Genomic DNA, 13,568 nt, shown 5'->3' on the forward strand with positions numbered 1-13,568 from the left:
GGAAAATTTGAAATAAAAAAAGGGATTATAAAAAAAAGAAGCACAAATTTTATGTGTATAGTACAATTCGTTATTTTATATTCATCCAGGTTCGTATAATTATTTTCACATTTTCATTTTTATAAAATATATGAAAAATATAAAAAAAATATATAAATTCCATATTTTTATATTAATATATGCATTTAAATAATATAAATAAAATAATAACACCGAAAATAACGGTGATACGAATAGCCTAATGCTATAGGTACAAAAAAATAATACTAATTGTTATAATATGTGATCACAATGTAAGGTTGTATAATAAATGGCAATAATAAAAATTTCCATTTTTTTGGGGGGTCTGGAATTAAGTACCAAACTAAAAGGTATCATTTAATTGGGTATCCTTGAATAATTAAAAAATATTAAAGAAAATATCATTTACAATTGAGTATATGTATATATATATGGGGTAAAAATAAAAATATGTTAGGTATGCGTTAAAAACGCTAATTAAAAATAACATTAAATAAAATCGATAAAATATAGATTGATTTTGATACAAAAGTTTTAAATAATTTAACCTGAAAAATAATTAAAGATGGGAAAGAAAGATAAAAAAAGTAAAGAAAAAAAGGAAAAAGCAAAATTGAAAAAAGAAAAACAGAAACTTAAGTCATTAAAATCAAAAAAAAAAAAAACAAATAGTTTAAATGATGAGGATTTTGAAACAATATGTTTATACTATGAAAATTTAAATAAAAAGGATAAATATGGTCATATAAATATAAACACAACATCAAACAATAGTTTTGTAGAATGTGAAAAGCCAAGTCCAAGGTCTAATTGCTCTATTACATTTATTAACGAAGAAGAATTTCTTTTGTTTGGGGGTGAATATAATAATAATAATGAACTAATAGCATATAATGATTTATTTAAATACAACGTAGTAAAAGATAAATGGAAATATTATTTTACAACATCTAAAAAACCTAAACCACGATGTTCTCATCAAGCAGTTTATTATAATAAAAAATTGTACATTTTTGGTGGGGAATTATGTACGAATACCCAATTTTTTCACTATAATGATTTTTGGGCATTTGATATAAAAAATAATGTCTTTGAAGAATTGGAAACAAAAAATACTAAAGACGATAAGCCATCGCCACGAAGTGGGCATAGAATGATACTATGGAAAAGTTCAATAGTTATGTTTGGTGGTTTTTTTGATAATGGAAAATCAGTAGAATATTTTAATGATATATATATGTATATAATAAATAGTAATAAATGGATTAACTTAACAAACATATATACAAATTCGTTATTTAAAAAGTTATCTGAAAGTAGTACTGGAACCATTCCTGGTAAAGATAGTCAAAATAATGCATCAGCAACCGTAACAAATGAAAAAAAAAAAAATAGAAGTAATGACTCTCAAATTTTGAAGAGTAAATTTTTTAAAAATTTTGACCTTGATTCATATATGCCATCAAAAAGATCAAGTGTAAGTTTATTCACAGATACAAAATTTAAAAACATTTATATTTATGGTGGATATTCCCAAGTAAAATGCACTTCAAGAAATGCGATTGGATTTTATTACAACGATTTATGGGTTTTAAATATAAACTTTGTGTGTGAAAATAATATTTCAGTAAATTTTAAAAAATTAAAAAAAAGCACATTCCAACCATCGAAAAGGGTGGGATTTAGTACATGTGTTTATAAAAATTCTTTATTTTTATTTGGTGGTGTTTTCGATCAAGTTGATCAAAACGCTTCGAAAAAAAATACCAACAAAGGAAATAATTCAAATGCAAAAAACAACAACCAAATGGAAGAATCCTTAAATATGCATTCCATATTTTTCAACGATTTATATGTATTCGATATGAATAAAGAGCGTTGGTCTTATTTAAGTTTAAAAAATATAGAAACAGCAAATTTAAAAAAAAATACTAAGGAAGTAGAAGAAAAGGAATCAAGCAAATTAAAACTGAAAGGCAGTAATGAAAATAAAAACAATAGTAATAATGGTGACCTTTTAGTAGAAAATGAAGAACAAGTCGGAACAGAGGATGAGGTAAAATCTTCGAGAAAAAAGAAAAAAAATAATAAGCTTAAGGAACCCAATTTTTTAGATAGTTGCAATTCAAACAATTTATATAATGATGATAATGATGATGAATATTATTCTAATATTTTTGTATATTTTGATGAAAATGGAAATAAAAAAATTATAAAAATAGATAAAGAAGAAGACGAAAAATCAGAAACATCGAATTATAAAAGAGAATGTAATAGCGATGTTACAAAAAACGACGAATCAGATATATTATCAAGTAAGGAAGAAGCATGTACTATTGTAGATCAACATATTGATAATAATTATTCGATCGTTAAAAATTGCTCATATTTGAAAGAAAATAATATTGAATTAAGCAATGGTAATATAAATAATTCGAAAGAGAGGGAAAATAATTGTTATATAAATGAAGAAATAAGCAATTTTATTATAAAAGAAAAAATAAACGAAGAAATAAAAGTAGAAGTAAATGAAGAAATAAATGAGCAAATAGATGAACAAATAGATGAGAAGATAAATAATTTAGTAAACTCAGACATAGAAAGCAATAATGAAGAGCATAAAAAAATGAAATTCATAATAAATGATATCGAACCTATAGGAAGAATAAATAGCCATATATTTGTAATAAATAAAGACTTATATTTATTTGGTGGAATGTATGAATATAAAAATAATGAAATTATGCTTAATGATTATTGGAAAATTAATGTTTTTAAAAGAGAAAAATGGAATTTATTAGATAAAGGTAATTTAGATGAAATATATGTAGAAGAATCTGACTCGAGCTCTATTATATCAATTGATGATTCCAACAAAGATGAGAAGGAAGTTGAAGAATTAATACTTCATAATAAAATTAAAAAAATCGAAAATAAAATAAAAATGGAAACATTTGGATTGAATTTTGATCCTAACGAAAGTTTAAATGAATTTTTTGCAAGAACAAAACAACATTGGTTGAAAGAACTTAACACACCAAATGAGAATAAGCAAAGTAGAAAAGATGCCTTTATTTTGTGTGAAAAAAAATACATAGAGCTTAAAGTATATTACAAAAAAATTGATAAATACAGGGAATTGCTCCTAGATGAAGAATATGATGGAAGTGTAGATGACGATGATTCAGATGAAAATGAAGAAAGTTCTTCTTCCATAAATGATTGATCGAATCGATAAGTTACACATATTTATATATCCTTTGTATATCTATTTATAAATTTTTTTTGTGTTTTACAATATCCTTAATTTTAAAAAATTTGAATTTTAATAATGTTGTAATTTCTTAAATATATATATTTTTTTAAGTATGCTTAACTAAAAATATGCATATACACTTAGATATTATAAAAGTAATAATAATAAACTTTTAATTAAACATATTAATTATATATTTTGAAAACTGAAGTAATTTTCACATTAAACAAATAAATATACAAAGAGATGCTACTAAAATTAATATTATATTAACCTTAATAAAAATATAAAAAGAGCTGTGAGCCTCCCTTTTAGAAAATTGCTCTATATTTATACAACTCCATTATATGTGTTTTCTGATTGTTTTTTACTCAATGTCTTCATAACTTCCATCATCAAGTGCATTATATATTATTTGGTGTCATAATATATATAATCTAAAAATAATGAAAATGCCAAGAGCATCATTTTCCATTCTGGGTTTTTAACATCTTCAAAATTTAAAGTGTAATTATCGATATCTCGTTTTATAAATTTTAAGAAAGGAACTTCTTTTTGTAAATGTGCTATTCGTTCATTTGTTTTTGCATCACGTAAATAATAATTGCTAATTTTAAATGGACCAAATGGGCATGGACATAAAAGACTTATTTGCCAACATGTATCATCCATATAAATAACTTTTTTATTTGATGCATCGAACAAATCAAATTTGAAAGAGCAACAACTAAATGGGGTTCTTATTGTACCAATTAATTTTTTATTATTATTATCTGAAAAATCATACATTTTAATAATTGGTCTATTTAAGCAGCATACTGTACATGAACAATCCTTTTCAACCACAATATCCGGTCTAGCTAATTCCTTTCCATGACGTAATATTTTCATATTAATTGGGATACACATTTTCGGGAAACAATTTCTATTAAAACATTCAGAATTCTCAATGGCAGTAAATTTTAAAATTTCAGTTGCTGAATCTAAAATTAAATATCTATTATTGAAATCAAGTTTCATACCCATTATATAATCAGCTAAAAACTCTCTATCATCAAACTGTTGTTTTATTCTACAACTTTTTATGGGGGCTAAGACAGATTTCCAATCATTTGAAAACATACCCATTTGTTGTTGTGGCGGGGGAATTACATGGGGGTATTGTTGATAATTCATATTTGGGTTAATCATATTTGGGTTAATCATATTTGGATTGTTCATATTTTGATAATTCATGTTTGGGTTATTCATGTTTGTGTTATTCATGTTTGGGTTATTCATGTTTGGGTTATTCATGTTTGGATTATTCATATTTTGATAATTCATGTTTAGGTTGTTCATATTTTGTTGGATGGCGCTCTGATTTTGGTCCTTGTTTATCATATTTGATGTATATATTGCGTTTTTTAGGGATGTATTTACAAATTGGTTATTCATTTTTTATAAAATTTGTATATTTTTTGTAACTCGCTAACACAGACAAATATATGCAGTATACTTTTGTAAAAATTATATGTTATAATAATATGACAGTAGCATGAATAGTATTATATAGGCAATTTAATATATTAATTAAAAATATGGGTCTTTAAATCCAATTGAATAAATATATCAATCACTACACTTAAAATAATGTGCTTACATTTTTTTAAATTCAGTCTATATAAATATTAAATTCGCATCTTTATGCATATTACCAAAAAATATATATTCATAAAATTATAAGAATTTTCATGTATATACACACTTTTGCTACCGATTTTCGCGAATAATTAATGTAGAATATATGAATAACAATTTATAGAGTCAATTTTATAAAATGATAAAATTTATGATGCTGAAAAACTTTTCGAAAATGTTTATACATATAAATGAATATCCAATTATCCATTAAAAATTTCGTTTTTTAATTAAATCTGCGTATTATGATAAATGCATATAATTTAATGAACAGTTATAATTTCTTTTCATTAATGTCTTTTTTGAAATTAATACATTTCTTATATTTCTTAGCAAAGCTTTTTTATGATAAATAAAATTTTTCGTATATTTTTGTTTTTTTATGAGTCCAAAGGTCATTTTTTTAATTTTTATATGATGAATATATATAGGACTATATTAATTATGTTCACATTTTAAGTATTTTTACTTATTATTGGAAATAATATTCTCATATAATTTTTATAAAATAAAATAAAGTTTATAATGATCATAATGATATATAGGCATTAAGTACTTTAAACAAAAGGATGCTATATAATTTATTGGCTATATATAGTTTTATAAAATTATTAATGCGTAATAAAAGTAAATAATTATATTAAATAAGGCTTAACAACATATCAAAAGTTGGATTTACTCGAATAAAAGAAAAAAGAAAATGTGCAGCAGTATTTATCATTTGCAAGACGGGCATTATCACTGCTATTTATTTCTCCCAAAACATATACAATGAAATAAAAATATATAACAAATAAAAAGCTATAGTTATACGGCTTTTACAATATAAGCATTGAGCATGTTGCATGAAGCCTATAATAAGGGGTTATTTATTTATAAAACATTAAAAATGATACTCTTAAATTATAATATAATAGATTTAATCTTTAAAAAATAAACGAAAGTTTGTGTGACCAAAAGGCTTAATAAAATGGGGATTTATCATTAGGAAAATTGCCTGATACTAAGAAACCAATAAATTCACATATGAATTGACACATGCGTACATCACGTCTGAAACTATTTACTTAATACACACATATATATAAGTTTATTGCACACGATTCTGAATGTTATAAAATTTTAGTGGGAATACCCATGATAAAAAATACGATGGTCATAATAAACATTGCTTTTAAGATTAATATTTATTTAGACTATGCTTCATAATATAATTATTTAAGCATCGCTCTAAATGCTATTGCAATAATTAGCCATAATTTAATTTTTTTAAAGGAATATTCATAATACGTATTAAAAAATGGTAATTAATTTATTCATGCTTGTAATAGTTAACCCCAGAAAATCCCCATAAAGTTGTATGTTTTCAACATATATTAACACTTATTTGGCTATACGAAAAATCTATTATATATTTAAATGTATGTATTCTTACTTATATAAAAATGAAAAAAATTTTAATTATTGTTAAAATTTAAAATAGTTAAGGAAATAAAACACCGAATACAAATTATGATATAATATAAAACACGCCAATTAGAAAAAATATATAAGCTTTATAAATATATTTGCATATATATATAATACTCGGTACAATCTATAAACATACTCAAAATCTAAAACGTACTAAATAAAAACTCCATTTGAACATCAAAAGAAAACATTAAAAAGAGCTTTATTTTAACATTAATTAAAAAAATATATTAAAAAAAAATAACACTTTTTTGAAAAGAGAAATTGAAATTTCGTCGCCGCTTTAGAAAAAATATAAAATACAAAGCTGTAATATGCAACAATAACTAGCAAGATTGTTTCAAATGTAATATAAACGATAAAATTGCCATTAAATAATGGAAAATAATAATAATTGAATAAATTCTATAAGAGAGGAAAAGAACAAACTAGAGATATAATAATTCATAAAAAGGGGTACAATCAATGGCGAGAAATATGTTGTATAAGAAATGGAGATAACCAGTATGCATATTTACAGTTTGTTTCTTTATATTCCATAATTTGCTATCTTTATCTTCCTATATATACAAAATGTGCACATATTCCCCAATGGGGTTCCATATATGCATAAATGAATAATGTATTATATTATCATTATATCATTTCTATACATTTTTTTATTATTACTGTTTACAATTTTTCACTTTCAATAATGCTTTAAATACGAAAATGTGTCGCGTAAAACGGTTAATATTGTTTATAGTAGGGTTTTATTGCTATATAAAACTTAAAACAAATTTCCTTAACCACCATTCTAATATTTCTACCATATTTGTAAGAGCCAAAAATAATGATAAAAAAAATATGTACCAGTTTTTACTAAGTGATACAAGTAGGAAAAGATGCAATAATAATGCGTGTGAAAAGGGTGAGTACTTTGGAAAAAGTTTACATGGAAGACGAAAAAAAAAAATGAAATTTAACTCACTTAGCAGTGATGAAAATGGTGATTATGAAGGCATTAAACAAATAAAAACAGATGAAGATAAATATAATTTAATAAAAGATATAAAAAAATATTGTGAATGCACTAAACGTTATAAAAGATTACCAACGCATGAAGTACAAATTGGAAATGTAAAGATTGGGGGAAATAATAGAATTGCTATTCAAACAATGACAAGTTGTGATACCCGAAATGTCGAAGAATGTGTTGATCAAATAAAAAAATGCAAAGATTTAGGTGCCGATTTAGTAAGACTAACAGTTCAAGGTGTGCAAGAAGTTGAAGCAAGTTATCGTATTAAAGACACATTATTATCACAAAATATTACTATTCCGTTAGTAGCAGATATACACTTTAATCCTAAAATAGCTTTAATGGCAGCAGATATATATGACAAAATACGAGTTAATCCTGGAAATTATGTCGATGGAAGAAAAAAATGGGAAGATAAAGTATATGGGAAAAAAGAGTTTGAAGATGGTAAATTATTTATAAAAGAAAAATTTGTACCATTAATAGAAAAATGTAAGCGATTAAATAGAGCTATGAGAATTGGTACTAACCATGGCTCTTTATCGGCAAGAATGTTATCATATTATGGTGATACACCTCTAGGCATGGTAGAATCGGCCTTTGAATTTTCAGATTTATGTATAGAAAATAATTTTTTTAATGTAGTTTATTCTATGAAAGCATCAAATGCTTATGTTATGATACAATCATATAGATTATTAGTGGCTAAACAATATGAAAAGGGAAATAATATAATGTTCCCAATACATTTAGGTGTTACTGAAGCTGGATTTGGTGATAATGGACGAATAAAATCTTATTTAGGTATTGGATCATTATTGTATGATGGAATAGGTGATACTATCCGAATTTCTTTGACTGAAGATCCATGGGAGGAATTAAACCCTTGCAAAAAATTGATCGGAAATTTAAAGAAAAGAATATTTTATACGGATCAACAACCTTCGAGTTATATGGTGGACCAGACCAAGGAAAACAATAATACCATTACGAATAGAAACAATCGTTATACAACAGTAGATTTTCATAATTTCAATGAAACATTTAGAAATTTTAATAATATAGTTAAGAGAAACGTTGTCAAAAAAAAAAATGTGCTACATGAGGAGTGTACAATAGGTAATGTAGTTACTGTAAAAGAATTAGAAGATTCTTTACAAATATTTAAAGATTTAAATTTAGAATTGGATAAAAATGGAAATTTAAAAAAAGGTGCCAAAACTACTGATATAATTATTATAAATGACTTTGAAAATTTAACAAATGTAGCAAAAAAAACTGTTGAGAAATTAATGGAAGCAGGCTTACATGTATTGGTAGAATATGAACCAAAATCTGCGGAGTTAATTAAAAATTTAAAAGTAAATGAACCCAATAACCAAAATATATTATATTATTCAACATTAGCAGATATGTTAGACTTATTAGAAAAAAATAACAAAGATGGAATTGAACAGAATAATGTAAAGGGATATGCAATCGTATTAAATGGAAAAGAAGATATTAAATTTATTGAAAAAATTAAAGATTTAAATCCACAACCTTTATTTTTTATATTAAAATCAGATAATATATATGAGCATGTATTAGTTACAAGAAGGTTAAATGAAATACTACAGACTTTAAATATAGATATACCTTATATACATTATGCTAATATTGATTCAAATAATTACGATGATATATTAGTAAATTCAACAGTATATGTAGGAACTTGCTTAATCGATTTAATGGGAGATGGATTAATTGTTAATGTAACTGATAATAATGTTGCTGCAAAAAAAGAACAAAATGACCAAATAAAAACTAGAGTTGCATTAAATTCATTTTTAACACTAAATATATTACAAGATACTCGTATTCGGTTATTTAAAACCGATTATATATCATGTCCTTCATGTGGTAGAACATTATTTAATATACAAGAAACTACTAAAAAAATAATGAAATTAACGGGTCATTTAAAAGGGGTCAAAATTGCTGTTATGGGATGTATAGTTAATGGAATAGGAGAAATGGCAGATGCCCATTTTGGTTATGTTGGAAGTGCGCCAAAAAAAATAGATTTGTATTATGGAAAAGAACTAGTTCATAGAAATATTCCCGAAGAAGAAGCATGTGATAGATTAATAGAGTTAATTAAGAAACATAACAAATGGGAAGATCCGTAAGGATATAATATGAACCTGGGAGGATGGTGTGTACATAAGAACTATGTATATTTGCAGATACCTATATATATGCATATATTGACTTATTTATTAAAATATTTACTGTAAACATATTATATGAATTATAATTTATACAAAAGAAAAAATTTTACAAGTTTGTTTTTTATCCGTATTATTGCTAACCATTTACATATGTATGCATACATATATATAGCAATTAAAAGAGGGAAAAGGAAATGTACAAAATAAAGTTTAAAACATGTTAGAAAAAAATAATATATTATATTATTATTACATATTTCATATTTATGGATGAAATAACCATGTTGTCATAATACCAAATGAAAAGCATGCAACATATGTAAATAGGGCAGCCTTTGGGACATTCTTATTTGCTCGAACCTAAAAATGTTTCAAGAAAAAAATAACATATATTAACATATTTGTTGTGCTTTAAAACTATTTTATTTTTTTATGTTTTTTTTAATTATTATTTTACTCATTTATATGTTTAATTATTTATAACAAAACTTAATATTAATATTATTTTCGTGTATTATCTTTACCCATAAATCGGAAAAATCATAATGCGGCAAATGTGTACTTTGTCTGCAGCCACTCAAAAGTCTATAACCGCTTGTTTGTGGTATATACATCAAAGGCTTAATTCCTTTGTAAAAAAAAATTATGAAATATAATAAATAATATAATCATTCATGTGATAAAGGATAGATATTGCACACATAATTTTTGTTAAAAAATAAAATACATTCATTCAAATATATGCAATAGCTTTCTCCATTTTACACCACTTTAATATTAATGTTTACCTATTCCCCTATGTGCTCCATCACACCATGGTTGAGTTTTACTCGATCCGCACGCGCAATACCAATAAACCTATATTTACATTGTGTTTAAAAGAAGTTACTATTTTTATTGCAATTTATTGCATGAATGTTATAGAAATGGCTATTTTTTTTAACACTCAAAGCAAATATGTAAATGAATACTACACACACATATATATATGTGTGTTATGAAATGTCCAAATACATAATATGTATTAATTATATATATTGTTGTTTCCTTCCTTTTTCGTATAATTTTAGTACCTTATTTTTTTCTACTTTAACAAGATAAGGATCAAGTGAGTCTGATTTTACAACTGGATCATGAGGCCACCATTGTTCCCAACTCATTTTTTCAAAATATATTTATTGCCCCTTTAATTAATCGTTAAAATTGTTGTACACACACCGCTGTGTTTATAGTTTATTTTTGCAATTATAATTATATATATACCCTTGTATTTTATTTAAAATAGTTTTCCAATGTATAAACTTTCTTGTTTCTTTATTCAATTTTTGATTTTCTTACATTTCTAAAATAAATATTCTACATATTTTTTATTTTAATCCTTTTATTATTATTGAAAGAGCAGCTCCATGGGTGAACTTTGCCCTTCACGTGTGTTTAGTAAAATAAAAAAATATGCATACATATATAAATAAATATATATTATGGAAAATATTTTTTTAAACTTTTCATTATCTTCCCAGAATATAGTATATATAAAATAGTATTATATTTTTAAGGAGGGGAAAATTATATGCAAATTTTGTTTTCACAAATTTTAGTTTTCGTATGTAATACATTACATAAAAAAAGTTACCCGTAACATACGAATGAATAAATAAATATACATATATGCAAGCTTTTTTTTTCTTTATTTTTTTTCCTTTTCCTTTTTTTTTAAAGGAAGCACTATTGTTCTAAAAACATTTCATAGCATATATCATATTATATACAATTTATTATCCTTATATTTCTAATGATTTATGTTTCATAATTTTTTTAATTATATTATACTTTTCAAAAGTTGATACAATATATAAAAAAAATTTTAATCATTAAAATATTAGCATAAAATATATTGTTCAAATGAAGCAAAAAATAATAATAAAAAAATAAAGGATAAAATTAATCACGGTTTTATATATGTACATTTATGATGTACTACTATATAATTATATATTATAAATATTTTGGTAATAAATTAAAAAATGGGTACACTATGTTCTCACTAATTCGAATTATTATTCAATTTGTGATAGAAATTAGTATACTTTTCCTTACCTCTTCTTCAAATTCTTAAAACATTATCAATAATAACAAACAAGAAAGGGAAAAAAATAAATATTGTTACCTTAGCAAATTGTAAGTAACACAAAATCAATAGAAGAAAACAAAAAACAAATCTTCAAACAAATGTGCAATAAAAACAAAAATGTTATTACGAAAAAAAGTAAAAATAAACAAAGTGTGCAAAGTAAAAGCTTGTGTGTGAGTGTGTCAATTATAGGCGTGTTGATATGCTAAAATAGAACTTAATGTAAAGAAAAAGGAAAAGACTGATACAACTGACAATATTAGTATTCCCATAAAAAGAAGGGTTTTATAATTATAATATACATTAAAGTATGCTTCTGTTATTTTTTTTAAACGTAGATCATTTTTTATGGTATTCTGGATAGTTTCATCGCATATACATGTTATGTCATTTAAAAAATGGTAATTATCCCAAAAACAATATCTATCATTTTTTCTATTAGTATACATAACGCCAATTAAATAATTTATTATTCCATATATCAAAACAAGCAATGTTCCCAATAATACCCCAGATGCAAAATCAAATGCATTCATATAATAAGAGGAATAATAAAAAAAATTATAATTAATTCTCCTCTTGATTAAATTATACAAAGGATAAGAAGACATCAATAAAAAACAACCGATATACTTTAACAAAAAGATAATATTATACTTATTCCTTGAAAATAACTTCGCACATAAAAAAAAAAAATATATTTCATTTTTTTTATATTTTGGTGTATTATAAGAAAAAATTAGATTCTTTAAAAGCAATTCGCTTTCAGAATAATTTTCTTTCTTATTATTTGTACTATTAATAATATCATAAAGGTCTTTTTTTTCATCTATAGGCTCTTTCTTATTTTCATTTAAAATATGTTCGGGATTTTTATTATCCAAATTCTCTTCAACACCATCCTTAATGTCTATATTATCTATTTTTACCACAATTTCGTCAGATATGTGTGAGTTTACTTTTGTTATATCATCTTCGGTGCTTTCTATATTAATTTCTTTTGTATCGGGTTCATTATTATTTTTTTCAATTTTATCATTTTTACAAATGTTTTTATTTCCTGATGCATCAACTAAAAATTTTGTAATTTGTTGTGTAAATTTAAATGGGACCAATAAAAGAACAAACATTAATCCTTGGGTAAAATGCCCTATACTTTTTTTGGATCTAAACACAGTTTTAGGAATCCTATCTAATTGTTTATCTCTCGCATATTTAAATATAAGTATCAGACATAATAAAATATTAACACATAATAGAACTAATTCCCATTTTATATAATTATTGATAAATCGTCTGTATCCTGCATTACATATTTTACAATTCTTTTTGTTTTCTAGCATATTTTTACCATCCAATAATGGTGATTTTACTTCATGATCGTTCATTATTTAATGTTTATATAAAAGAGGCATTATATATAAATGCGTATGCGTTCCTTTTAATAAAAAGTTTGTATTTAGTGTTGTACAGAACTAAATGCAGAACATACACTTCTATATAATACTACATACGTATAAATATATACGCATATATAATTGCTTTTTTATTTATTCCTATTTATACTTATTCATTCATTTTCAAATATTTGTCTCTCCATTTATATTCAACGGAATAAATAGAAATATTTTTAATTCAAAAAACTGAATAATTCTAAAGTATAAAACCCATAAACGACAAAAAAAAAATTATAGCTATTTTTGTGCATGCATAATAAATATTATTTTTTTTAAGTATAAAATGGAAAAATATAGTTAGCTAGCTGATAGTAGA

General features: G+C 23.9%; 5 protein-coding genes across 5 annotated transcripts; 2 read left to right on the forward strand and 3 right to left on the reverse strand.

Annotated features, from left to right (window-relative positions):
* Nucleotides 1-586: 586 nt before the first annotated feature.
* Nucleotides 587-3,247, forward strand: PVVCY_0500730 (kelch domain-containing protein, putative; the record flags this gene model as incomplete). The annotated part of the gene is made up of 1 exon (XM_008627445.1): nt 587-3,247. The coding sequence occupies one exon, from the start codon at nt 587-589 to the stop codon at nt 3,245-3,247; it is 2,661 nt and encodes an 886-aa protein (XP_008625667.1).
* A 441-nt stretch (nt 3,248-3,688) lies between these two features.
* Nucleotides 3,689-4,714, reverse strand: PVVCY_0500740 (phospholipid scramblase, putative; the record flags this gene model as incomplete). The annotated part of the gene is made up of 1 exon (XM_008627446.1): nt 3,689-4,714. The coding sequence occupies one exon, from the start codon at nt 4,712-4,714 to the stop codon at nt 3,689-3,691; it is 1,026 nt and encodes a 341-aa protein (XP_008625668.1).
* A 2,427-nt stretch (nt 4,715-7,141) lies between these two features.
* PVVCY_0500750 (4-hydroxy-3-methylbut-2-en-1-yl diphosphate synthase, putative) lies at nt 7,142-9,622 on the forward strand (the record flags this gene model as incomplete). Its single annotated transcript, XM_008627447.1, has 1 exon — nt 7,142-9,622. One exon carries the CDS (start codon nt 7,142-7,144, stop codon nt 9,620-9,622), a length of 2,481 nt encoding a protein of 826 aa, XP_008625669.1.
* Nucleotides 9,623-9,928: 306 nt separating this feature from the next.
* PVVCY_0500760 (CDGSH iron-sulfur domain-containing protein, putative) lies at nt 9,929-10,824 on the reverse strand (the record flags this gene model as incomplete). The annotated part of the gene is made up of 4 exons (XM_008627448.1): nt 9,929-10,024; nt 10,189-10,292; nt 10,453-10,522; nt 10,738-10,824. 4 exons carry the CDS (start codon nt 10,822-10,824, stop codon nt 9,929-9,931), a joined length of 357 nt encoding a protein of 118 aa, XP_008625670.1.
* A 1,153-nt stretch (nt 10,825-11,977) lies between these two features.
* Nucleotides 11,978-13,183, reverse strand: PVVCY_0500770 (conserved Plasmodium protein, unknown function; the record flags this gene model as incomplete). The annotated part of the gene is made up of 1 exon (XM_008627449.1): nt 11,978-13,183. The coding sequence occupies one exon, from the start codon at nt 13,181-13,183 to the stop codon at nt 11,978-11,980; it is 1,206 nt and encodes a 401-aa protein (XP_008625671.1).
* Between the last annotated feature and the right edge of the window lie 385 nt (nt 13,184-13,568).

Source organism: Plasmodium vinckei, assembly GCF_900681995.1.
Source record: "Plasmodium vinckei vinckei genome assembly, chromosome: PVVCY_05".
Classification (NCBI taxonomy): Eukaryota; Apicomplexa; class Aconoidasida; order Haemosporida; family Plasmodiidae; genus Plasmodium; species Plasmodium vinckei.